The sequence below is a fragment of the Colius striatus genome, chromosome 14 (genome assembly GCF_028858725.1).
Source record: "Colius striatus isolate bColStr4 chromosome 14, bColStr4.1.hap1, whole genome shotgun sequence".
Lineage (NCBI taxonomy): Eukaryota > Metazoa > Chordata > Aves > Coliiformes > Coliidae > Colius > Colius striatus.
Window position 1 is genome coordinate 12,398,900 of NC_084772.1, and position 27,580 is coordinate 12,426,479.

At 38.8% G+C, this 27,580-nt stretch overlaps 1 protein-coding gene across 1 annotated transcript in view; it reads right to left on the minus strand.

The window, feature by feature from the left end:
- Nucleotides 1–27,580, minus strand: part of PEPD (peptidase D) — a 134,663-nt gene that overhangs the window by 24,844 nt on the left and 82,239 nt on the right. The window contains exon 12 of the mRNA XM_062007912.1: nt 11,137–11,285. Within this exon, the coding sequence (XP_061863896.1) occupies nt 11,137–11,285 (149 nt within the window). The remainder of the gene's footprint in view (nt 1–11,136; nt 11,286–27,580) is intronic.

Genomic DNA, 27,580 nt, shown 5'->3' on the forward strand with positions numbered 1-27,580 from the left:
GCTATTGGGTTGTACCATGACGTTTCTTTTGCATCAGTATGATGGAAGTTTGAAGTGGTAAACCCATCCACATCACTATAAACCATGTACATGAAGATCTGTAACACATCAGAGGCAACACCATGATAATAGACTGCCACGCTGAAACCTTAAGAAAAGCAATTTGATTAGATGTAGGAGTGGAGCAAAAGCAGGGTTTTCTCCATATCTGGTAAGATATAGCATTGGGGTTAAGCAGCACTGACCGACACTATGGATTTTACGCCATGTACCTTCCAAATAGGTGTACATTGAAAAGAGGAGGAAAAAGATTGGGGGAAGGAGGGAACCGCTTGGAGGGAGTGATTGTGGTGTGGAAACTTATCAATCTTTGAAGCTTAGAAAAGACTCTGTTTAGATAAGATTCAAGGCAAACAGCATAATCTATGTCTAGCAGGTTTGCACTCTGACAGCTACAGCTGATGCAGTGTCAAGATCGAAGGACTCATGAACTTTGTACTTCAACTCATATTACAATGTATAATGAGTGCATTTCCTGAATACTGAACTAGGAGAAAATCACTGCACATCAGACCATATAAAAGCAGCTTATTCCCCAAAAAGTCACTGTTAAAATTAGAATTGTACAATATTACAATATTATAACCTGTTACAAGAAGAAAAGAAAAAAAGGACTTTAAAAAAAATAGCTTTAAACCAAAACCCATTCACTGGAAAAAGGCTTAAAACCTTGCAGACAGTTTAGGCTCTAAAACTCTAGACTTCTACATGTATTTGCTTTGTACAAGCAGCACCTTTCAAGAATCACTGAAAGTGGTGGAAAAATTCAGGTGTGCAGTCAGACTGGAAAGCTGCAGGTTTGCCCCCAAACCACATCAGCTCCTGCAGACACTGTCCCCAGAAGGGCTGCTTAGAGACTTCCACACAAGAGGGACTTTGGGGCAGAAAGGCCCAACTGTTTTAAAGTGCCTGGTTTTATACACTTGGAAATAACTCAGCGTTATTTTAGTCTTCCTAACGTTGCAGTGGTCACTGTATGCATGGGTCAGCTCCCGTGCGTTAGTCACAAGCAGGGAAGAGCAGCTCCCAGAAGGTTTGCAGCCAGACTCGCAGTCTGAAATCCTGCATTTCAACAGATTGCTGCTGGCACAGAGGGACCGGAGGATCTGCTGAATTCGACAGAAAATACTGCCTTTTTCTTTCACCTCTTGCAGTAGGTTACTGTTATTCTGGGCAAAGTTAGGTTACAATGAGAGCTCCAGTAATCAATGACACCGTTTTTATTTAGTAGTATCATTCACAAATCGAGAATTCCAAGTTGAATGTCAGTATTGCCTGTGCATCCTTCAGTTCCTTCAGCTTTTATCTCCTAAGTGGTAGCTGATGTTTTAACTGATATTAGCAACAGTTCATACTGACAAAGCCAGAATTAACTTACCACAGAAAGCTATACTACCTTTTCTGGGTCAACCTCAGGGAGTTAGTATTCAAAGGAAAACTTATTTATGAACGTTAATGCTAGCAAGAAAAATGCAGCCAACTCCATTCAATAAAGAAGACAGAAAGCAGACTACAAATAGCTTTTTAAAACATCTATTGACAAGATTTACTTTCCAATCTGTCTTTAACACAATAACACATTCTTAACTGCGAGGGGAGAAAAAAATAATACTGCGGTGTCATTCATCAGGATTTGTGAATATCAAGTACTGGTTACAACATGCCCTGAAAGCATTTGTTCTGCAGAGGAATTGGTATAAAATCTTCAACTTCTGTCATTAATGCTTTACTTCTGAGAATAATTTTTTTGCTTCAAATATTACAGCAGATTAATAATGATTAGTGGCACTTTGCCTACAATATGACAATCTGAATGGGAATAAGTTATATAGGCATTCTGAAGTTATACAAACTTTAAAACAGACTATGCTACCAGACCCTTCCCTGCTGTGCTATTGTCAAAAGGTCTGCTTTACACTCCAGTTTCTTTCTAAATATTCATAAAAATTAGCTACTGTTATTATACAGCACAACAGACAACCATGTCCACATGATGTTCTACTAAGCACAACTCTGGACTACATAAAATAAAACTCTAATGACTTGTATGCAAAAACATCCACTGCATGTGAATGAGAACTTGGTACTTGGAATAAACGTTAATGATGGTTACAATTGTTTTCCTTAGGTATAATAAATTTTATACCTAGTTAAATACAGTGACAAATACTCTAAAGCAGAATTCAAAATAGTAGCAAACAAAAGTAAGTATGAACTCTAAAGAAGTTACAGAAGTATCATGGACAAAAGTGGTAGTAATCTGTAGAGCTGCAAATTCTCTACTTGCGTATGTTCCTAAGTACAACTTTGCTCAACTTAACAGAAACAACTGCCAATAATGTGACCTGCTATGTCAAATGCCCTAGCTGTTAGTTTCCAATTAAACAGGTTTTTAATTACTTGGGTTATTCTAAGCCCTGCTCTTAGTACTATGCTACCTGAGTCGAATTCTCCACTATTGTGAGAGACATGTTATTAGAACACAGAACAGGGAACTGCTCCACTGCTCTGGATTCAAACTGCAGCATCTTCTGTTGTACAAAATACATTACTTATGAAATGGGTACTTGTTCACTGAATTCACCTCCTCCTGATAGTCTCACTGAAAGAACAGTGTCTCGATATTTAGATACCAAAATACTTCCAGGAGGATGCACCACCCAGAGCTTACATACTGTTGTAAAAATACAGACTATTCACCCTCTAGAGTCCCTGAGCTTAGATCTATCTATCTACTCAGCTCCTTTAGCAGCAGGCATACAGGGAGAAGGCAAAACACTGGAAAATAAAGTGCCTGCTTTGGTTTGTCCTCATCAACAACATTCTTTGGAAGGATGTACCTAGGGAATCTAGATAAGGCAGGATCCTCCACTGTAAAGTTAGGAAGCTACACCAATGAACAAAAACTGTAGAAATCAGGAGAAAGGTACAAAAAGCAGGCATAGGGTTTCACACTGCTGCTCAACACTTGTGCAGTTACAGCTGCTCAGAAAACAAAGATCAAGACCAGGTGGGATTAACTGTGTTTGCCATTCTGCACCTACAAATACAAAAAGTTTTTTTTGGTTCTCTGCCACCAAGGGGAAACCAGAAAGAGGAGTGGCCAATACTCAAACCCTAGGCATGACTGTAGTAGCAACCTAAATACTAACAAGCTGAGCCTGATTTTAAGCTTGTGCATGGCAGCTGACACACCATGGAGTTGTCATACTTCATCTTTGTGAACTCCCAATGTTTTCTCCTGTTTTTTACAGGAAGGCCTCAGAATTAAACCTACAAAAGGTCTGATGCCTTTCTCTGAATTGTTCTGCAGCTCACACAGCTTGGCCCTACATCTAGTGAATAGAGTGAAGAAATGACAGAGTGGAAGGTTCCTGCTAACTTGAGAGAAACACCTTCAGGTACCTATTCTCTCCTGCAAAATGCAAGACAAGCTGGTAGGGCAGCTGGAGCAAGGACAGAAGCAGCACAATCAGCTACAGAGAACTTTCTGTAGTCCAAGACAGACTGCTGCTGGCCTGTGCTCAGTGTCTGTTTGCTCCAAACCTCTCCCCTCATCCTCTTTATCTCAAAAGACCTTAGCCTTTTGAAAATTACTTTGCATTTATTCAAAACCTACATCAAAATGGGTCCTAATCCAGGTAGGCTTTAAGGATCAGCTGGTATCTACATGATTAATAAAACGGTGTTTTATTTTCTTGACACATGAGTTTACTTCTTTGCCTGCAATGGTTTTGACTGTACTCGGTTTTGAAATGCACTTGGACAGTATTTTCTTGCTCAAATATTGTACAGCAGTCCTGCCATCAATGAAATCTGCAGTAGCTGATCTTTGATCCTGGAAGAAAGAGTTAAGAGCTTAAAGACTCCATGTCTTTATGTGAAACTTGACTTCTGGGAAAGCTATAAACAGACCAGGTATCTTCCAGCCCTAATATAGGCAAACCTTCACCTTTCGTTACCAGAGATGTTAGTCGTTGGACGGAGACTTCCTTCAAGACGTTCCTCAATGGCATTTATCAGGAAACCGAAGCCTGAAAGCCACAGGCAACATGATACAGGGCTTGGGGATATGTATATATCCCTCAGCATGAGCTCCAGCTCGAAAAAAAACAGATACACAAATCCTGTAGGGAGGTCGTATAGTAATGGCAGTGTCCTGAGGAAGAGAGCTTTCACACTGCACATAAATTGACTTGGTGAACAGCAACTTCTGTGCATATTTGGAACTATTTTTTATTTTTCATTTTATTGAAACAAACAAACATCAATCAGCAAATATTCCCAGCTGCACTGCTAATGTCTGAATGCAATTCTGGTTCAATGGGGACTTTGGATATACAAGCTTTTTAAATCATATAAATGTAGAGATAGGGAATTGAGTGGCTGCCAACCCAGCCTTACTCAACTGTTCCTTGGGAGCAGTCTGCTAGACAAAGAGAGGGGTTTTTTTTAAAAAAATGGAATTTAAGACAATAGACCTTAAGGATTGAGATGTTTTAATCCTTCCTCCCTCTCACCCTAAATATTAACATGTCAAAGCTTAAAGAGATTGAATTTTTTTTCTAGCCGTTTTTTAAACATGCACAAGTTTTGCAGTGGTACCAGGAATGCGAAGCACAACTTCCTTATCCTTCTCCTGTGACTTTCCATTACTCTACAGAGAAGACAGGGAGGAATGTTCCGAAGTCCCAGTGTGCAATTGCAAAGAGATGAAAATGGAAAGTATGTGATTGCTCCAATATTTAGCTCATTAATCTTAAAGACTTTGTTTATGATCTAATGCATTAATCCAAAATAGCTTTAATTGCAAAGCTCAAAGACAAGCATATTTTCTTTTTATTTCTTATCAACAGTAGCAGATTTAATATATTTGAACAACTTCAATGTTTCTATAAATAGATACTGTATACAGAAACTTTCTACATGTAGAAACCATACTGTCCTCATCAACTAGGAATTAAATTTATAGAACTCTTAACTACTAATATTCTCTAAATGTTCAAGATAATAATCCAAATAATAAATAGCAGAAATCACTTGAGAGGCAAACACAGAGTCATTTGCTAAAGAATAAAAAAGAAGCTACTCCACAGTAACATCCCAAACACTGTTGGAGTCATATATATCACTGACAGTACAGCATCCATCTGAGAACAAAGTGATACTCAAAGTTGGGTTAAGTATGAATATGCTTCATATGGAGAAATTGAAGCACATCACTATGTTGGCTTACAAAGTATTACTTCCCCTGTTAAGAGCCACAGTTGTGCCCACAAGTATCGATTCTCACCAAGATCTCTTTTTCCTACATCTTCACTTACACATTTGAGAACATATTTGGGTGATGAAATGATTTAAGTTATGAGGAATGCAAGGAGGGGATCTGTTCCAAACCATGTTTCTTCAACAAGTTGTTTTCTAGAAGTTTCAGATAGGGACTTTCAGCAAACCAATTACAATTTTCTAAGTCTCTTAAAATATATTTATATAAATGGCAAAGAGCAAATGATACTGGTCTCTCAGGTGGAACTTATGACAAGTGATAGTTAATAAAGGCATTACATTGACATTCAATCTAACTTAGGGACCACGATAAAGAGTGGAGTGAAAAACAACATGTATGTGCCCTTTCAAGTTCTTCAGATCTTTCCACTATCAACAGACATGTCAAACTTGCTCACAAAATGGTCTAATCTACCGTTCAGTTTGGGCTTCCAACTGCTACCATGACAGTTGTCCACTGGAGGCACCACAGACACAGGAGCTGAGCGCTCACGCGCTGCCATTACAGCCTTCTGCCTACTGATGCTGTGATACACATTACTTCCCCCCCTGTCAGAGTTTGCTTTTTTAAGCCTAGGCAATTACAGGGGTGGGGGAGGGCTACACTAAAAGCAGTATTTTTATGGTTACAGCATCAAGGACTCCAGAGTTAGGCAAGACCAATTGATGCTGTCTGTGCGAGCTTTATGTGGACCCTTGGTGCTGACGTGTTACAGTCCAGTCCTTTAGTTACATGTCCGTTTACTCCTTTAGACAGGATTTCAGTAGTAGCAAGGACTTTCTGATGATGATGCCTTTTCAGTCCTACAATAAAACTTTTTAAAATATTTTTGAGATTTTCAGTGACACTCACTAGAAGAACAGATCCAGTATTATGTTTTGTAATGTAGGCAGCTGGCTAAAAGACAAAAGACCTCATGCAAGCGAAACTGCAACATCCATTCATGTGTTGTTACTACAGACAGGAGAATTCATACGGAGAAGAGTCTTGGAAGTATCTCACCCCAGTGGAAAAGTTTCCATCAAGCCAGTCAAAGCTTCCTACCAACCACAAGATGCAAATCCACAGGAAGCTCCAAGTTCATGTAGTTCTTAAGGCTACCTTCTTTCCAGAAGACTAACTCCAAGACTAGCACAGCTCCTGCTAGACCACTGAAGGTATCTGCTGCTCTGTTGCAAATGCTGAAAGTGTGCAGGAAAAGAAACACAAGACTTCACGAGAAAGCAAACATGGCAAATGCACTTGAATGTTCCCACTGGGAAGTAGCAACTGTTTCTGCCTCAGACTCCCAGCAGGATCCCAGGAAACTTGCTTAAAATATAAATATAAAAAAATATATATATATTTAAAATTTATTTTACATTTTTCATTAATAATTTTCTTTCATTTTGCCAGAGACAATACAGCTGGGGTTTGAGCAAGAGCAATGTTCAAGTCCCTTAAAAACCAATTTTGAGTCTGATAAATTTCAATCTTGGAATCACAAATGAGTTAATAGCTTTTACACTAGCTTCTCCAGTCTGTCTGCTACTGCCTGCAGAAGGGGAACTGCGGCACGCTTCCACATCACTAAGAGGAAGTACAAGCCAACTTACTGCCTACGAAACACCTGTGTACAGTTATGGTTAGAACTCTGCGAAAAACTGGTGAGGACATTGATAATTAGGGAATCAGAGCAAGTTTTGAACAGTAGACAACAAAGAGTTCTGGGCCATAAATGGAACAAAATGTTAAAATACATTACTGAATACCTCTTCATTAGCTCAGCTCTTTTTATTGGATGCACTGCATGAAGATGGCAGATGGAGAAACAATGAAAGAGTCTACAAAAAGATTTTAATTCCAATCATCCCTGAAGATGAAATCTCTTGGTTGACCCTACTTACTGTGTTTTGATTTGCACAGTGGAGCTCTGAAGTGTGTGAACTGAATTCATTTCAGATGAGAGTACATTGGGACTATGTGCTCCAGGAGTGCAACTAATCTAATGAGATTAAAAAAACAATGCAGAAGTCAGAAAAATTAGGACACTAACTTCTGGAATACTCTTAAGTCTGGGATTTTGGGCTTTATAATGTCACTCTTTGACAATCCTTTTAACATGGAATATCTATGTAAAGATAAATTGTTTCTCAAATCACTGTTCTGAGTAGGAAGCAGATGATGCTTCAGAAACCAAATGGCTGTGTCAATATTCTGCATATCCACCCCTGTATATTAATTTTCAGAAGAGTAAATTTAACCCAGATGAACATGATGCATTGAGAATATCCCAAGTAGAAATGCAACATTCCTCTCTGACATTTTGGATCATGAGCCTGACTTTGTAGGAAAGAGACAATTACCCCAGTGCCACACAAGAACGCTTTTTTGACTCTTGCTTCAGAGACAACCATTGCTGTCTTCATACAAGAGCCATGCTCAATAGTTTCAAAATTGCTGCTTATGCAAGACTGAATATGTCTTCCCCCCATTTTATTTTAAACAGATTTGGTTTGTATCAGAAGTTGTGATGACTGCATTGAAATTGGGCCATAATCCCATAGAGACTGTTTCTTAACTGTCAGAATATAGTATTTGGCTTGGAGAAGGAATTCTGTTCCTTCAGTTGGAAGGCAGGAAGGGCCATATATGTGATCTGAGCTGTTTGCATGTTTGGACCATGCACAGGATGTAGTCAGATGACTGCTTTTCTACAACTAAATACAATGTTTTGTAGTATTTTTAAAGTTATGACAAATGTTTATACATAGAAATATCTACACAGTGTATCAGGAGGTTTATTATCTCTCAGAAAGTAACTTCATTCAAGAGTCAATTAGGTTCATATAAAAGTCAAATTGAAAAAAGAAATACAAATCTCTGAACTAAGCATATCTATATAAAATGTTTAAGGTTGCTAGCAAACGTGTGTCCTACCATAAACACAGTTATGTAACCCAGTATTTGGTTAGGGACTCTCCTTAAAGTACTCACTCCCTATCTTGCAATGAGAAAGATTCAGGGAATCATTAACCTTCTGAAGACAACAACTCGATGTCCCCTGTGACCCTTTGCCACAAAGCATAATTAAGGCCCTGATTCTGCAGTTGGCAAGAAATGCCATGTCCAACAGTTGCTGACTCTGCTGTGTACACTCCCTATGCCCCACGAATGGTTACTGCCATGTCAGCCAAGTCACTTTCTATCTTTGATCTTAGAATCCCTGGGAAATGAAGACAAACACAAATAATAGCAAAATGAACAAGAGCTCCATAATTCCGAAAATCCGACTAAAACACGATGGGGCTGGGTTGTACATTTAGTGCTTCAAGCTTTTCTGCCTCCTTTTTCAGAGACCTAAAATATTAACTTTCTGTCAGACAGGGAGAAGAGACACTTGAGACCTGAATTCACATCATCCCTTCCTGCTCCCCTTTGTGACAGTACCAGGCTCCCTCAGGAACACATCCTGGTGCTGTAGTCGATGAGCTAACAAATTAGGTTTGTCAGGCGAGACAAAGGAGGCTGCAGCCTCTCCCACAGAAACGGCTTTCTCTGGGCAGCGGTAACAATACATTCCGTTTGCATCCACCCCTTCCAGAGGCTCTGGGGTTTCTCAGCAGCCTGAGAAGTATGTGACAGTAACCATTCCATGAAGGTCAGTGCTTCTACTCCTTTTTCTACAGTGGAATATTAGCCTTCCAGGAGATCAAACACCACTTTAAACTAGCAGTCCGACAGCATATGACATGGCAGTTTTTCTGTCCATCTCAGTGTTCAATTCAAACAGCTAGCCAAAACATTTTAAAGGAATTTAGTGGAAGATATATAGAAGATATATTTCTTTAAAAAGACTTATGAAAGTCTTTTACAGAAATGTCTTCTCTTCTGTGTGTGATTTAAAACAAAATAACCAAATAACTACTAGAATAGTACCTGATCTGAAATTTTTTTGAAGTTGTATAGAAGAGAGGATCCAACTCATCAATTTAGTTCAAACTGTTTTTAGAACACTATAAATTCTTTTCAGACATTGTAAATACCTTTCTGCTAACTATTTTAAGTGTTTCATGCCAATTTCAGTAGTAAAGTCTTTGGCCTTTGACGTGTTTTTGAAAGCTCATCAGAGGAAAATATAGTAATATTGTCAGAATTTTGCATGAGTGGACAAACGGGTTAAAAGCTGCAAAACAACTAGGGTACAAGCCATATGGATCTAAAAAGCAGAGTTGTTCAGACAGTGAAAACTTTTACATCATACAGGACTCTATCCAGACCTGTAACTCAGAATGCAAAAGGTCCAGGTTGCATTTCACTACACAGAGGTACCAATGAACTAAACCAATGAACCAGTCCACAGAATGTGTTTCATCTCTTTTCTATGGCCAGAAAATTCATGATTACTAGTCTCAAAACCAGCATAAATGCAATTGCAAGATTCTTCTAAACAGGCAAGACAACTAAAGCAGAGAGAGACAGAAAGTTCAGTCCCATCTTCTGCCAGATGTGAGGAACGATTTCTCTATGAATCACAATCTCCCAAGGCTAGTGAAGGAACCTTGCAACTACTCTTCAAAAATACTTAATTTAGTATGCCCCTATTTTCTGACACTGTAAATGAAGTGTTAAGTGAGGAATTCTCTACATCATCCTGAGTAGAACACTATATTAGCTCTTAAGCTCTGAAGATAGTCTACAGCTTATTAGCATGAAATATTGCCCAAAATGTTACATGAAATTAAAGGTACCACTGAAACGCAAAGCAAACTATGATAGGAACAAGGTTCTTCAGTGGAGGAACAGCAGATGATGGAGAAAGCACATTGTTATTAATATGGCAAAACATCTCATCTTATTTTGCAGATAAGCTTCAAGTGTTATTGCTTCCTTCCAAGCTGCTCAAATGAACAGTGCTGCTAACAGCTTTTAAAGCAAGAAAAGTAAGTATGTTCTGACCGGCAATGCAGAAAGCCCACACACTCCAGGCCTGATGACTGAAACCTAATACAGTAAATTTAAAGGATAAGTGTGCTTTGTGCATTAAGCACATTTTTCTCAAAGCTGTTCTATTAGTAACACTGAGAAAGGCTCAAGGACCCTCACCAGCAAAACACTCAAAATCACAGCTGTAGTGAGCTCTAAAAGCATTTATTTACTGCCCTGAAAAAACATCAGGAATAAAAATAAGATTTTCATCAAGCCAGACAGTTGTTTCAACTATGAAAATGTACACTTGATGAATTAGCTTGCCTGTAAGTTAAAGACATACAGTGAAGTGCCCAATAGCCAGTGCTTTCTAAAGCTTTTAAGGCTAATTGAGTATCCTTCCCAAAGATACACACTCCATCATCTTTTTCAGTAGAAGATTTCTATTGAGCTTACACATAAAATACAGAAAATGCTTGAAACAAACCAAAGTCCAACACACACGTTCCACTGAAGCTCTGATTTCAGCCTTTGGCATAAGCTTCCTGAACAGATGGCCACTACTACAAACATATACTAGAGTAACTACAGTCACCACTAGATTAAAGGAACTAAAAAAAACAAACAAAAGAAGTATGTGGAAGATTAAAATACCTTTTAAATCTTACTAATAATTGTTTATGTGTTATTTCTTTACAAGTGTTGTAAGGAAAATGTGTTTCCTACTTCTATCCTCCATTAAGACCTTTTCAAACGTGACAAAATTAGCACCCATCTTGTTCTTTTCTGAACACTTTATAAAATCCAAACATAATTGTCTTGACAGCCTGAAAGCTGCCATCAAGCTCTACAATTCCTCCTGACATGTACCAATCTTTTACCTGGTTTGACTGCTTTCATCACAGCCCGTGATGCCTTCAGCACTGCTTCATAGATCGCCCTCTGGTCTGGAGTGAACTTTCCATTTGCAGGGAAGGTGCAGGTGATGTCAGAGCCATAGCAGTAATACTCTCCTCCCATATCGAACAGACTGAAAAGGAAATGGAGAAGAAATGAAAATTTATTTCCAGAGAAATAGTAGAAGACATTTCTCTTGCTCTGCACTTAAAAGTCATCTGCATTTTGGTAGTTGGCCATATAATCACCACTTGAATGCTGTTCCTAAATAAAATGAGGTGACAATCCACTGACATCTCCTAGCAGAAGGGTATCTGTATTACTTACAGCTTACATGGATAGCCTTGCAGGCTGTGCTAGTCCTGGATGGGAACACTGAGAGAACACATAAAGGAAGATAAAAAGTACTTGTGGAATCCACTTCAAGCTCTTTTGTTCCTGTTACCAGGACTTTTTCTCAGAAGCAAAAATGCCTTTTTTCTTTCCTGAGAAATGCCAGCACCTCAGAAAAGGTCCAACCTCAAAACTTAACAGAGAACTGTTAATTCAATTATGGCCTTTTGTATCTAAGTGTCAAAATGCATCTGATAGTTTAAATAAAATGTCCCCAATAAAGGTTGACTGCCACTGCTCACAATACAAATTTTCCTTTAAAACAAATTTGCTTAGCAGCGATTAAAGAAACAAGGATGATGGGAAGATCCAACCCAAAAAGAACATTTTGTACAGTTTTCTGCATCAGAGGTAGAAGGATAAAAAAATTGTTTTCTTTTATGGGGACAAAGAACCAGGTTTACCCTTTGAGAAGAATATTCATTCTATAAATGAACCAATGATTTGCCACTGATTACTCCACTGCTAAAAAAACCTCCAAGCCAATCTACATGAATAGCAAGCGTGTCTCTACAACCTGGACAGACCCAGGTTAGACATTTGCAATACTATGCTTCTTGAGGCTGCCTGATAAGGCACTGCACTGGTTTCAGCAGGCTCAAAAATTAGCAAATAACCACATAACCATTTGGATCAAACAATAATTGAGCAGATAACCCCCTTACTTCATCATATATTGATTACAAGATGGCACGTTTTACATCTAAGACTTTGGTCTTTACACACAGTATTCATATGGCCTCACGATTCCTGAGGTAATCAATCAAGAGTTGAAATCTGCCAAATCTTTTGCCAACTACCTCAACCGACTGTATGAGAGTCTTATTGTCATAAGAAATTTTTCCTTCACTGTGTCTGTAAACCTTGCAGTTTTCTACCTCTTGCTTCTGCTTTACAGCAGGGTTAGTCATAAAACTAACGCAGAAGGAAAGACACTCCACGGGGGCATCCTTTGCCATCGAGTGGTAATTACAGCAGTAATTAGGAAAACTGTGCAGTGTAGCTCTATCTCCAACCAGCATACACCACTAGATAGGTCATAAGCTACCAGAAAAAGCACTACAGCACTCAGCTGTAAACGTTCACCATTTCTAACATAAATGTCCCTGAATGTAATGGCAAATTAGTAAACAAGGGCAATCATAATAAAGTTAAATAATATTTCAGCAGGGTTGGGATTCTTCTTACTGCATTGCATACACAAATATATACTCATGAAGATTTACTCCAAGAAATTTTAAAATCCACCCTGACTGCAAGCCCTGCTGAAGTCATCGCCAGCCGCCCCAAACTGGGCAAGGTTCACCTGCAGAGAGACTTGCAAGACTGGAACTGCAGGAACATACTCGATGGTTTACAATGCAGAACTGCACAAGGCTTAAAGGTACAGAAGCAAACTTCTTAGGAGAATGCTACAGAGAGAAGTTATGTATCTACACGCAGAGCTAATACTAACATTATATACATTCACTTAAATATGAAATACAGTTGATAACACAGAAAGTTGCTAACTGAAAAAAAGATACACAATAGAGACCCACAGGGTAAAAAAACCCCACAATTTGACACTAACATAGCGACTGTAAAGCAGCCTAGCCAAACCTCAAAATCAGAAACCCCATCAGCACTAAGTTTTGATTTTATGGTTAGACTTGCTTCTAAAAATAACTAATGATACACACAGAAAATCTAAGGATACAGAAAATTAGTTGCAGCAACTAAGAATCATGTAAGAAACTGCTACATTCCCTAACATGCCAAGATAGATTTCAGATTAGTTATAAATCTGTCAACCTATCCCAGACTGAACAAAAGTCACAAATCAAGTTTCATGGTGCTTTGTGGGATTTGCAGCAGTTTTGTGGCCTAACCCTGTTGCATTTACAAGCCTAAGTGTCCCCATTCAGCATGGTGACAGTAAAGCTGTGACCAACAACTTCCAAACTCTCTGCCCATGCTACTGGAAGTCACTGTGCTTTCTGTGTATTACCTGGAGAGTAGTTATTGTTAACTTACCACAGGCAAAATTTCAGCTATGTCTTTAACCTTACAGTTATCAGTCTTTTCTCCAAGCTATTCATCATTCAGTGGTTAAACAGTTTTTCAAGTTACTGGAGCACAAAGCTGATGGCACTAAAACAAGGCTCACAAGCTGGGAAGCACCATTTGTTCAGGTTTCTTGGCTTCCAGACAAGAAGAGACATGAGGGAAGATGATAATTCAAATTCCACCTCAGAGCACAACACACCATCCAGCCTGTATGCTTCAGTGAAAAAGCATCCAAATCAAACTGCACGTTTGGGAGATATTTTGGCTCTTACTGGGAATTCTCTTCCATTTAACTTCAGCTGGGAACATGTCCATTAGTGAAAATGTTGCCCAAGACATGGAAATAGCCCAAATATTGTAGTTATCCTGAGGAAATAATGGGAGCCAGAGAAGATCCCAGTTTTATATCTTTGCTTGCCAGGCAAAATAAGTGGTGAGGCACATTTAAGTCAAATAAAATGCATGTGAGCTACTATCTTCTTCTGTTGACTAAATGGAAAAAGTTCCTACAAGCAGGTTCCTTAGAAAAAATACCTTTTTTTTTAACCCTGAAATTAGATGGTAACTTCTAGTAAATGAGATATTATTAATGTATTTTAATATATTCTGAACTGTATGTACAAAACTACCTGCCTGATAATGCCATCTTACAAGTGTCACACGCAGAAACATGCACTTCATGTTATTCAGACTGTTAGCAAATGTAGCAGCAATCTAAACAAATTAAATGCACAAATGAAAATAGTCATCTTGATCTATCTTTTGAGGTGATAGATCTATCTTTTAAGATCTATCTTTTGATCTGTCTTTTAAGAACTGTTTAACACATGCAACAATGTAACAAAGTACCTCCAAACTCCATTCAGACAAATTGAGTGCCACACATCTAGCAAACTGTATATGTTGTCTATCACAAGACTAATTTGTGAATTAAGTGTTCTGTTGAATGAAGAAAAATTTTATTCCAGAACAACCCTTTCCCCACTCCTTTTTCAGCAGGAATGCAACTGTTAACTGCTGATTTCAATAAATGCAGATATGTGTCTGACACTGTCAAGTTTCTGAGACATCTTGACTGGAAAGGTGGCCAGAGAAGGAGTGTCAATGATCGGAGAGGCGTGTGGTTGTATGTCAAAGTTCTCATTGATTTGGCTTGAAGCTGATGAAGTCTTTTATTGCACAGTTCAATCTCTCTCAAAGCCTTCGCAGAGAGAAGCTAATCTTGCTTTGCATCACTTTGTTAGGAACAAAAATAACAAAAGCATACCTGGCTTCATTTCAGGGTGAAAAGTGCATGATGTATAAAGCAGATTTAACAGTCAGAAGACCTGAGTACACTCTAAAAATTCCATGCTACCGTTTGTTTCCTAGAATTAATGAGAAGCTATACCACAAGTAAAAGATGCATAACAAAAACATTCCAAACTCCTTGGAAGCATGGGCATAGCTCCCCTAAGACAGGCATCAGTTCTGTGTCTGTGTGTATACATATAATCTTTCCTTCCAAACATATTGCAAAACATTGTAAACATCATTAACTAAAACTGAACAATGCAAAGTATGAGAAAAATCAGATAACCTGTCAGTTGCTCTACTGACAGAATGACTTGCTTATGTATCATTAATACATTAGCCAACAGTATCAAAAAAAAGGTGTCTTCTGCATTTATTTTCAAAGTCACCTTCAAAAATCACTAAGAGCATTTAACTCTTTTCACAGGGAAAAGCTCTTAAATCACAACTTAAAATAAATCATACAGAAAACAACATCAAGTACAAAAGCAGGAGAAACACGTGTTACATGCCACAGCCTTGCAGCAAGAATAGGCTGGACATGTCCCTCCTTACAGGAGCTTCTCAGCCCTTCCCCAGCAGGTCCCCAGTGCCACTGGCAGTGGCCATGCTGAATCTGACCAAATTGGGATTCTGCTCCCCATGCACGAATCCAGGATGGGAGTTTGGAGAAAATATTGCAAGTCTTGTTGATTTAGAAGTGAATAAAGGCTTGTAAGTCAGTACTGTAACTGAAACCCTACACAAAATGACATGCAAAAGCTGCTTTCCTTCCTGTCCCTCTGAAACAATATGGATAAGACATGGCCATGTTACTTCCACAGAATATTGCCACCACAAAATGCAAATTTATAGTCAAGTCCAGAAAAATAATGCACATTTTGATATGAATTTTAGCCTTCTTAAACTCTGACTATGAAACGTCACAAAACACTGTGTGTAATACTTCAGATGTGAAACCTGGACTATAGACAGCCATGGTTCCTTTCTTCATAAAGTCACTATGTATCATATTTTTAAAAGTCAAGCATCATCTTCCTCTAAGCATGTGTTTTGCTTTTACAGGCTTGCTGACACTTTTATTATCAAATAACTCGAAACTGCCAGGCAATGAGGCAAATTATGGCCAATATCCCAACGGGAAGCAATACTTGGGATATCGGAGCCATGTGTATGAATCTTTATGATCCAACCACCAACCCAACCCAAAGACAAGCTCTTGCAGGCATTCCTAGTGAAGCCTATAGCTACTCCCACATGTAAAGCTGTCACCTTCCTGCCCTACATATCTGCTTGGTCTGTACACTCAGAACTGAACCTCTTCACGATAGTTATAAAAACAAATCATTCTCTGCAGCTGTTAACACCACAGAGGGATGGCTGCGGTGAAATCCCACGTGTATTTCCTCCTGGTGCAATGCACTCTGGCACATGGCTGTACTGAGTGTCACCCACCTGCAACCCATGTTCGCCCTAGCTCCTGTTCTCGGGACAAAACCTCCCCTTCCTCTCAGTGGGTTTGCAAGACCAGCAATTAAAAAACTGCTATCTCTGTATCTTACCATGCTCTCCTCGAACCTCAGGTTAAAGGTAAACATGTATGAATACTGATGCACTTTACTCAGTGACGTTTACTGAGCTTTTAGGGTTTTCAGCCACTATTAACAAACATACCTATGAGCAGCCACATAGATGGATTAGTGCCAGCCCAGTCCTAGCACTGCAGGAATAAAGTTACATGCAACTTTTTCCTCCTCTTATTACAATAAAAGCTAGGCATCCCTAGCTGGAGATTTTATTCTGTGTGATCTCACCGTACCCTGCCCCAAACTCAGAGAGAGAGCTCTGTGCTTTATACTTCATGCAGCAATTAAATCTGTAAGTATTCATGCACTAACAAAATCCAACCATTTGTTTGGTTAAACACTTCTAAGGCAATTTCAAGCTTAAGGGAACTAGGTATCAGCATTTCTATGAGATGCATCTCTGGAAACATGCCAAGTGATTTGGAAATAGGGTGGTTTAATAGCAGACCACAAGAATGAATTATAGTAAATGATAACACAACTAAGAAAATGGAGAGTTAAGTGACACACACTTTTTCATCCACTTGCATCCTGACTAGCCAAGAGTTATCAATTAAAAAAAGCAACACTGAGCAAGATAACATCACAAATCCCAACAGAGAACTGGAACAGCATAGTGTAAAGTCTTACCATGCTCAGAAAGATTTAGTTTGGGTTTGTTTTTTTTTAAGAGGTGCCTTGCTGTGGCAAGGTTCCATCTGACATGGTAGAGAGAGAGCTTGTACTCACTCTGTCTTGAAGCCAGGCTTGGCTTGCTGATTTGAGGCCAGCTGTTTGTTGTCAGCACCCCTGGAGTCAAGAGTAACCTAAGAAAAATGCTAGAGAATATATTTTGTGTAGGAAATGAGGCTCTGGGTATTCATAAGAAAACATCAAGTTTTTCTTTAAGCTTCCTGTTCAAAAGAAGATTCTGTAGACCACACAGCTAATGCAACTGCAGAGATACAAAAGGGCTACACGACTACTCTTCATCTAGCTGTGATCTGCATAGCCATGTGGCTCCATGTTTTTTGTGTTTGTCCTCAACCATGTCTTTTCATCTTGTCTACCTCCTCCATGAGTTTCTCATCTTTGCTCCTCTTGTGGCACTCTCTCACTTAAGGCTTTCCCAGACTATTATAGATAATGGGAGGCTTGTCTCAACCTTCTCTCACAGAAGATGACAAGATATGCCACTAATCTTTGCTCAGGAAGGAAGAGGGTGGAAAAATAAATCTGTCTACACTGAATTTTGAAAAAGGAGTGCATCCTTCTACCTCTACAATGCAAACTTCAGTGGCTGTAGCAAGAATATACAAAAGTTTGAGCTGACTGGACTTTAAAATAAATAAATAAATAAGAAGAGTAATTCAATAGTAATAAAAAACCCTTCTCCAGGTGTTTGTGACCTGCATTGCCCCAGCGGCACAGGGAAGGTGTGTCTCTGCTCTGCTTCTCCATCGCCCAGAAAACAGTTCCTCAGCCAACAGTGTGTGGGAGTGTCCTCTCCCACAATGATTTGAGCCAAGTAGAACTTCAGATTCATTTATCTCACAAGGTGTGAAATCTCAGTCTCACTGAATTCATCAAATGATCTGATGTTACAGTTGGTTCAGTAAACACCCACGTATTCTAGTAACACTTTATGTGCTATTTTCATGCACAGGATAAAGAGTCCTTTACTTACAGTATTTACCTCTTAAAGAAATCTAAGACAACAGCCTTAAGCTTCTGCACTAAATAAACTAATTTCCATGATCAAGTATAACCCCTCTTCCACTCCCATACAGTTCACAGTAATGCTTTATTGAAAATGTTAGGTTTGCCAGAGCAAGGAGCCAAAAAACTTTTTACTGGCTTGTTCCCAGCTAAATTTCCCGAATGCCACCTCCCAGTGTTTGTGCTCTGCAGACGACAATCTCTAATACAGAAGTGCTGCATATAAATAAAGAATTGGGAACACCAAGCTAGAATTGCTGGGTCGGAGGAGGTGGCAACAATGCAGCTTCACAAGATGCAGAAGGTAAAGTATCAGTACTGTCTACTTGACACCTCTGCTAGTCCTACACAGGCAACGTGCCAGAGATCAGGAAAAGTCTTAGCTGAAGTTCTGACAGAAGGTTACCTGTTTGACTTGCCTTTTTGCTGAACGGGTGATTTTTTTCCCCCCTGGCTTTATTATCTAAATTATTATCCATTTTTAATTGGCATATTTAATAAGCAACAAGACTCTCTTTAGCTGAGACAATTCTTTGCTGAGAAGAAAATCTAACAGAGATGGCAGCAAACTCCAAGTTTTGGCCAGTTTCCATCCGTTAGGAGCCTCTCCATTGGAAAGGCAGCATCTGGGCCATTCACGGCTCCAGCTGACTTGCTCAAACAAGGAGCAAGAACGTCGGACCTGCAGGGAAGAGAATGGAGTTGCAAGGAGAAACCTGTATTGGCAGTTGAGTGCTTCCCAATTGAACTGAGGAGGGAAAACCTCATTAGCTTCTCACCAGAAAGTGAGATATCAGCACAGAGTAACAATATAGCTACATTTTCAAGTGACTAAAATTTTGCATTTCACTAAGCTAGTCCATCTCTAGATGCCTACTAGGTGGAAGGTACCTACCAAAAGTGGACTGTACAAGATCGGTACTTCTAATGTGGGCCACCATTCTTAAACATTTGGGCTGAAGAATCTTAGCTTTCAGCAGTTGTTTTTGGATACTCTAGCTTGTGTTTCCCAGACTGAATAAATAATGACTGGAAATTCCAAGAGTAGGTGAAGTGTCAGACCTTACCTACTGATTTTTACTGTAAATACTGTCAAGTTTCCTCACGTGTGTACACTCACATACACACCTATGATATGTGCCCATGTAAGTAAAAGACTAACACAGTTTTCCTCCATGATGAAAATTGGGCCAATATCCAACATTACTAGTTTGTTTAGTTTTTTAGACAATCTATAGCTGTTCTTGGGGTTGTTCAAGCAACCTCCAAACTATCAATTCTCCAATGGAATCCATCAGGCAGGAGTTTCAGAGTACTCCACCGAAGGCGACAACTGAATGAAAAAAAATAGGCAAAAAACCCCCAAACCAGCTTCTAGCCTTTCCATGGGCAGGTCCAAATGTTCAAGCCAAGCACACAGCAATGAAGGCAGGAAGCAGTATTTCAGAAACAGAGGCTGTCCATTCCCTAGCCAAACATGCTGTTTTGCCAGTGAGAACATTTTTTCCTATTTGGAAGAAATACCCACTCTCCATGGCAGCACCTCACATCAAACTATAGTACTGCAATGTACAACTGAAATCAGAAATACTCTTAGCTTACAGAGATAAATTGGCTCAGCATGGACATGGAACAGTATTACACTAGAAGGTCCCCTCCCAAGGCCCCAGCTCTGTAAGGCTGTGTCTCCACTGTGGGGTAACAGTGGCTCTCTGAACAGATCCAAGACAAGAACTAACACTATCTGGAACATAGGGACTGGGAATTACAAATAGTCTGGGGGGAAACACAAAGGGTCTGTTGGAGACGAACTGCACCTTCCCTCTGAGACACACAGTGATTTAAAAGCCAGGCAGATTCCCTCTAAAATTGTATTCCCCACACAAAGAGCAAGGAGAAACATTTTGCCACTGAAATCCATTCAAGATAAGCAACATCCATCAAGAGTCCTTCAATCATACTTAATGTGTATCTGTACTAACAAAGACCACTGTAACAAGTGCATTATATTAAATCAACAGCTACTAAAGAAATACTAGGTTTTCCCCTGCTTATTTCTTTAAAGAGATGAATACCCCTGCCAAATCAGTCCAACAGCACTCAAAGCAACTTCATGCTCTAAGTTTTTTCAGACTACAATAGAAATGCTAGGCTAACACTATGGCAAATAAAGCAGAGACAATTTAGAAGAGATTTCACATACACCATAGGGAGCATAAAATTAAGAGGCAGACCATAACACAGCATTTAAAGGAAAGCTAAAGCAACCTCTGCTTTGTTTAAAAGGCTGATACATCTCAGACAGTAGGTAACCTTGTAGCTTGAATTAACCAGTACTAACAGAACACATTCAATTAGAGCAATATTATTGTTAATTCTAGCAAATATATTTTTCTATTTTTAATCAAATTCAATTTTTACAGATTAGCATAAAATTAATATAGTCTATAGGTGCAACAAAAGGAAAAATACCTACACTTGATGAAAACAGTAAATATTAATCAAACCAGAGGAATCAAGCCAAAAGAATTATTTCAGAAATGGATAGCCAGGTGATTTTGCAATCAACCAGTAAGTAGTAGTAATGTACTTTGTATTATTATTAGAAACAAAACCATAACTAACAACAAGTTGTTTCAAAACTGCAGACTGAAAGGTTAAAGCTAACCATAATTTTTGCATATTATTACAGCACACAACTTCAAAATACATAAAAAATGCATGAAGTCAAATGAAAATACTAGTCTCACCCACATAAAATAATTGAGTATTTACATCTGACACTTTAATATCCTGGGATCTTCAAGCAGTACTTTCAAGAAGTAATAAATACAATATTTTGTTCCGTAGGATAAATGATTTTAATAGCAGACAATGAAGTACTTGGGGTAGTAAAATGAGGACTTCACTGATGCAAAAAAGATTGGCCAGTTCCTGCTTTTTAATGCAACATTGCCCTCACCTGGACAAATGAATTTTAGTTTATAGGTTGGCATTAGTATTACAAAACTTGATGAAATAGAGTGTAAATTCCCCCCAAAAAAGAATCTGGAAAAGAGTCACAGCAACGTTCTATCATCTTTTGTAGAATACTTTTTTCAAGTTCATCTAAGTCTTTCAGTTGACTTATTGGAAGTCTTCTCAATATTTTACTGAAATAAATAATCACCACTCAGGACTCATAAAATAAGCTACACACTCATTCCTGCAAAAAAGAGAATACTATACCTACTATATAATACTAAGATAAACATGCTGATACAGTTTCAATGCAATCTGCACACTACATATGCACATTGTGTGTACATATAAAAGATATATGCACATAGCCTATACAGAAAGTGACAAATATTTTGATTGTAGAGGACCACATATTATGCTTTTAGATCAAAGAAAGAAAATTAGCAAAGTAACTTCTTTAGTTTTACCTAACAGAAAGCTTAGCCTGCATGACTACAGACAATTTAATCTGACCAGTTCCAGCAACAAGCAACTTCCTTTCACAATGTTCTTTGCACACCTTGGAGTGACCAGCAACTCTAGAAAACTGAAAACTGTCCATCTCTTTTGAGTAATTAAAAAATAAAAAGCCCCAAACACTTAGCATCTTTCTTCTCTGTTTCATCCAGAATAGCCTTTCACAACTACCTGTAGTTTCAGTCAAGACAAACTCCCTGTGCTGAAAAAAGGTTACGAAACAACGAGAGGAGTGCTAGAAGTTAAACAGGATCTTTTGACAGCACCAGAAGTTGTAACAATAAAAAAATTACTAAAAGGTATATAGAGGTGTCAAAAGGAAGGAAACAAACCCAAATTTAACACAACGTGAGCAGAACTCACATTACACCCATAAAGTGCTCCTGGAAGGCTGCTGTGACTTTTTTCTGGCAAGCACAATATGCTCCCAACATCAAAACATGGGACAATCATCATCTCCTTCCAGAGAGTACTTATTTTAGTGCCCCCTGGTGTCAATATTATTCTGATGCCTTAAATTTGCTTTAGATTAAGGAAATAGAAACAAAATATATCCCTCAAATTTAAATTACTCTGATAAAGTCTTTTTGCAACACTAGACTGCTTTCCATATCACCAACTCTGTTATTTGACATAGCAAATAACAATACCTGTTCATATAGCCAAGACATATTTAAACATTTAACACAGATGTATTATGCTAAAATTGTACTTTTATGACAATGTCTTTGATTTTGTGACACTAACAAAACTTTCCTAGTGCTTAAACTCCATTACCTGAATGTAATAAAACTATTTCCAGGTCAAACTTGTTTTACTGCCATCATCAGCAGGTTGTGGAAACAGCTGTGAGCTTTTGCAGTAGAAAATGTCCTGCTTCACCAAGGATACTGCACTCTTCCCAAGGTTTTCATTGAAATCAGTAAGCTTAAATTTGAGAGTGTTAAAAAAACCAGTCAAATAAAATGAGAAGACCTGCATCCATTTAGACTTCTAAAGTTAGTTTTATTTTATAAATAATAGATAGTCCTACTGTGACCACAAGGTTAATGGTCTCTCTCTCTTCACAAGCAGTTGATGATGTAGTGCCCTTCTTTATGCTTTCACTGAAACCTCCCTAAATCTGCACTCTGGGGTATGGCGAGCAGACACGGCACAGCCTCGGGGCTCCCCTGGCCATGGCACTCGAGGGGACACCTGCCCACGTCTGGGGAAGGGAGATCATGCCACACAGCCAGTAGACCTTCCTGAACACCGTGACTTAGAAGCATAGTTCAAAATGTTAAAAAAGGTGAGTGCTTCAGCAGAATAATCATTTCCAATGTTTTGCAAAGCCAGAATGGAACAACTAACCCACAAAAATGTCATCAAGTGCTTGAAGGTCAGTGAACCTAACAATAAAAGTAGCTTACTAAGTGCTGAATTTTCAGTGAGACACATTTATCAGATGCCATGAAAAGACCAAGACCTATAACTTGTGACACCTGCAGAAAACCACTTCAGGTAATGGCCATATCTATTTCAGTGACATCTGGGGTCAGGCTTATTTTCTCACACTTCTATTATTTAAGCATGAAGATCATAATGAAGAATCAATCTTTATTTTAAGATCATAGAAGCATTTTCTAGTTGTCAAACATTGCAGGAGCCCTGCTGATCAATTGCAATAACACAATCAACTCCCAACGTGCCTTTGGCGTGTAGCAATGCCAAGAATCCACAGAGGCAGGCTGCATGAACTGCTAGGCTGTAAATTGAATGCAATAAATTATCATTTTCCTCAATACCTTCTCAAAATCAAAATGTGAAGTACACACTTCAGGTTCAACACCTCTGATGGTTCCTACAGCAACCCACCAAACTACAAAGGAGATCAGAGATGTCTGCCTTGCCCCAGGCTTCCTCTGCTGTGCCTCATCTATTTTGATGGCCAGTTTTCTCCAACCCATGATAGCCATGGTGTGGCTCCAAGCTGCAGCACTGGTAGGGCAGAAGCAGAAGGGAGGATCCAAGGAAACTTCCTTCCTTCAATTTTCATGCAGATGCCTTCATTCTGAGAAGGCAGATACTGACTTGCTGAAGCCAAGACTTTTTGCAGAAACACGCTGGCTTTTACTGAACTTTTCACAGATGCTATTTCCCAGGGTCAAGTTGTAACTTCCAGCCCAAGTCATAGATCAATTTGAGGAGAGCTGAAAACAGACATCTCCATCTCCCACAAGGGCTCTGCAACCACTGAACCAATCTCTTTCCCCAGAGAAAACAAAAGCAAAATAATAGCAAAATGAGAGAGCATGAGATACTCGCCTAGGAGTAATGCAAGAGATGCCAGAGATGCCATTTGATGGACCTGAGGTGCTCATTTGCTCTTGATTTACACATAGCAGGGAGTCTACCTCTGCTCCTTGAATTTATTTCCTTTTTTTTTTTCCTTCTAGAGTAGTAGCATTTAATTTCAATCTGCATCCAATCAGCCTTTGAAAAACCTTTGGTTATTCAAAGGTACTGGAGGGTTGGGAGGCTGGCTCAAAAACCCCTGGAAAGTGTGTTTTGGCTTCTTTCTCCCGTCTTGATGAAGGCCTCTCATGTACAGGGCAAGAAATTGCAAACTAGAACAAACACATTTCCTTAAGACTCTAATTTGCATAACATAAACTGTAGTTGCAGACTCCCAACAGAAACAGCAGGCACCTCGGCATACAATGTTGTATGCTGTAAACCTCAGCCTAGGGCTCAGTTTCAATCAAAGTTGTCACAGGTTTAAGAAGACAGAAGGTAATCGGTTTTTATACGTTAGCCTGCCTGTACATCATCACTACAGGCTTTGATTTGCAACACTGAGCACAAGAATTTATTTAAAGGCAATACCATGTGAAAGGGCCAAGTGCCCAGAACTGTGATTCACAAGGTTGGGCAGCCTGCCCATTTATCTGCATGACCCTTTGGACCATGGAGACAATAGACACTTGCTTAGGGAAGGTGTTTGGTTTATACTATATTGATCATACAATTTAAATGTTCACCACGTAGATGATATAGGATATGAATTATTGATATGAAACACTGTTATTGCAGTATTTACTTTTAATATCATCATGGTTTAACCCCAGCCAGCAGCTAAGACCCACACAGCTGCTAGCTCACTCCACTGCAGTAGGATGAGGTAGAGGACTGGAAGAGTAAAAGTGAGAATACTCATTGCTTAAGGTAAAGCAAAAGCCACACACACAAGAAGGCAAATCAAAGAACTCATTCCCCACTTCCCATGGGCAGGTAGGTGTTCAACCATCCCCAGGACAGCAGGGCTCTGTCACACGTAAACTGCTACTTGGGCAGGCAAACGCTGTCACTCCAAACATCCCCCTCTTCCTCCTCCTTTCCCCAGGTTCACATGCTGAGCATGATGCCATGTACTCTGGGGTATCCTTTGGGTCAGCTGGGGTCAATTTTTTGTGTTTTTTCCCTATTTCCTGTGCACTCCCCTTCTCCTCACTGGTGGGATGAGGTGAGAAGCAGAAAAGGCCTTTGCTCTTTGCAAGCCCAGCTCAACAGTAAACAAAACATCCCTGAATTGTCAACACTGTCTGCAGCACAAATCCAAACCACGGCTCCATACTAGCTACTGTGAAGTGAAATAACCCAGACAAAAACAGCACAAATATCAGTATCAGTTAAGTGTATGTACCTACTGAATATCTATACTTCCCTAAAAATACAGATTTCTATGTCAATTGTAATAGCTATGTGTTAGTTAGCTGTTTTTTTTAAATATTTAATAGACTGACAATGACAGCCCTACTTAGCAGGGCAGTCTACATTAACAAGAAGTGTTAGAAATTCTCTTTACAGTCCTTGTCTTGCACTGAGATCTTTTAGTGCAGAAGTTGTACCTGTAAAAATGTGGATTATAATGCAATATCTGAGATGTAATTCCCTATCAGTTTCTTACAGAAGCAATAAACCCATTTGATGCAGATTAATTTTAAAAAATGAACATCATAAAACCAGGCTGTTCTGTACCTGGCACAATTTTTGAAGGAGAAGTCAGCATAACAGTCTTAAAAATAAAACAAAACCACAAAGGCACAAGTATTTCTTGCCTGTGATCTGCTGATACCACCAAATCCTTGTGCCATATATTTTTAAAAAAGCAAACAATGCATACACTCGAGCATTTCACAGAAGCAAAGCATTAGTCTTCCAAATGCATTTTTTCTAATATTTGGGTGCTTTGTTGACTTATTTACTGACATTTACAGCACTGCACTGCTTCGTGCATAAAAAACCTGAACAGCACATTTCTGCAAAACTCGTGAATGTTATTCATATCCACTAAATAATGTTAAGAAAAGACATGAAATTCTACTGAATAATTTAATAAAAACCATACCAAGTACCCAATCTTCCGATTCTATTACATACAAGTATAGGAACCACTAAACTAGATTTATACCAAAATACTGTCAAGAAGCAGAAATAACCCTTAAAACTCTTCTACCTATTTTTTACCTAAAGGAAAGTCATTTTTTCCCTAAGTTCAGGGCTTCCTAGGAGTATCCAACAGAGGGCTCCCAGTAGCTATTAAAAAGCTTAATTGCGAGCCAAATATCCAAACACTAACGTCTACATACAAATCAGCATCCTGTCATTTTAATAACCCGCTCTGTATGCAGACACACGCGCCTACACCTCGTTTAGGAATTGGTAAAAGCATACAGTAAAACCACCCAGGTAGTGTCTGGTTGTAATTTGTATGCTGCTGAAGTATCCTAGCTCAAGATTTTTTCCAGAGCACTATTTTTAACAGTGGAAAATGAGTGTATTTTTAAATCATCTTTACACAAAGGAAATTGCAGTTTTTTAATAATTCCTTTACTCTCACTTGAGAAAAATACTAAGAAAATCATGTGCAGCAAAGTCTGACTTGTAGGTGAGTATCTGCCAGTGGCAGAGGAAAGGGCAGAGGTTGAAGCCCGGGATGGGGCTTGTGCACATGAAGCACTTATTTGCTAAAGTCACTTGGCACCTGACAAACTAAAGCTCATCAAGATGATGATGCAACTGGATTGTTTCAGCAAGAGGATATTTCCAACTAAGTTAAATCTTGTTCTCTTTGTTGAGATGGTTACAAAGTGGGGTGCAGTTACAGCAGTTCTTAAATGCTTAAGTGATTAACATACTTGATAGACTATGCTTTTCTGACATTGAGGTATTTTTAAAACATTATCTTTTTTATATATACAGCAGGAAACCCAAGTTTGCACAGAATCCTGGTATGTTCTCTCAGGGTATGGGAAAGACTTCAGCCACCCACTAAACTGTTCTCGGTGATTGTAAGTAAAAAAGTCTTATATATACCCTTTACCTTAAGGGCTCCCAGTATTACTATCCCCCTCACCATTTAAAGGCCTTAACTATAAATACAGGCCATCATGATACATTGTGGTGTATCTTCTCTCAGTAACATATGCTGACATTTCCTGTAGGCTACACACTAGTTTTGAAAATTTAATCTAATGCCAGAGCCAACAGAGTATCAGTTGGTGAGTCCTGCCTGCTCAAAAAAACCTGACGTTATCTACTTAAACACAATATGATCATCAGCCAAAGCCATTGCCTTGCAATAAATTAACCTTAGTATTTGAGAGGTTTAGTAAGCAATTTGTCACAGATGAAGATAATACATGTTTATACAAGAAGCTTTTAAAAAAGTTTTTGAACTATTAAAAAGAAATTACCTACCTGTAATTCAGTGAGTTAATTCTGTAGCATCTACAGATGTGCCCAGAACATTAGCCAAGGCATATTTTTTTACTTCTGAGATTCAATTTGTTTTCCATAATAGCTTTTAAGCTTATCTATGATAATAGTAATTTGCTTCTCTCCACGTTTACATTCAACTATTAAAAAACATACCTGCACACTTTTTTCC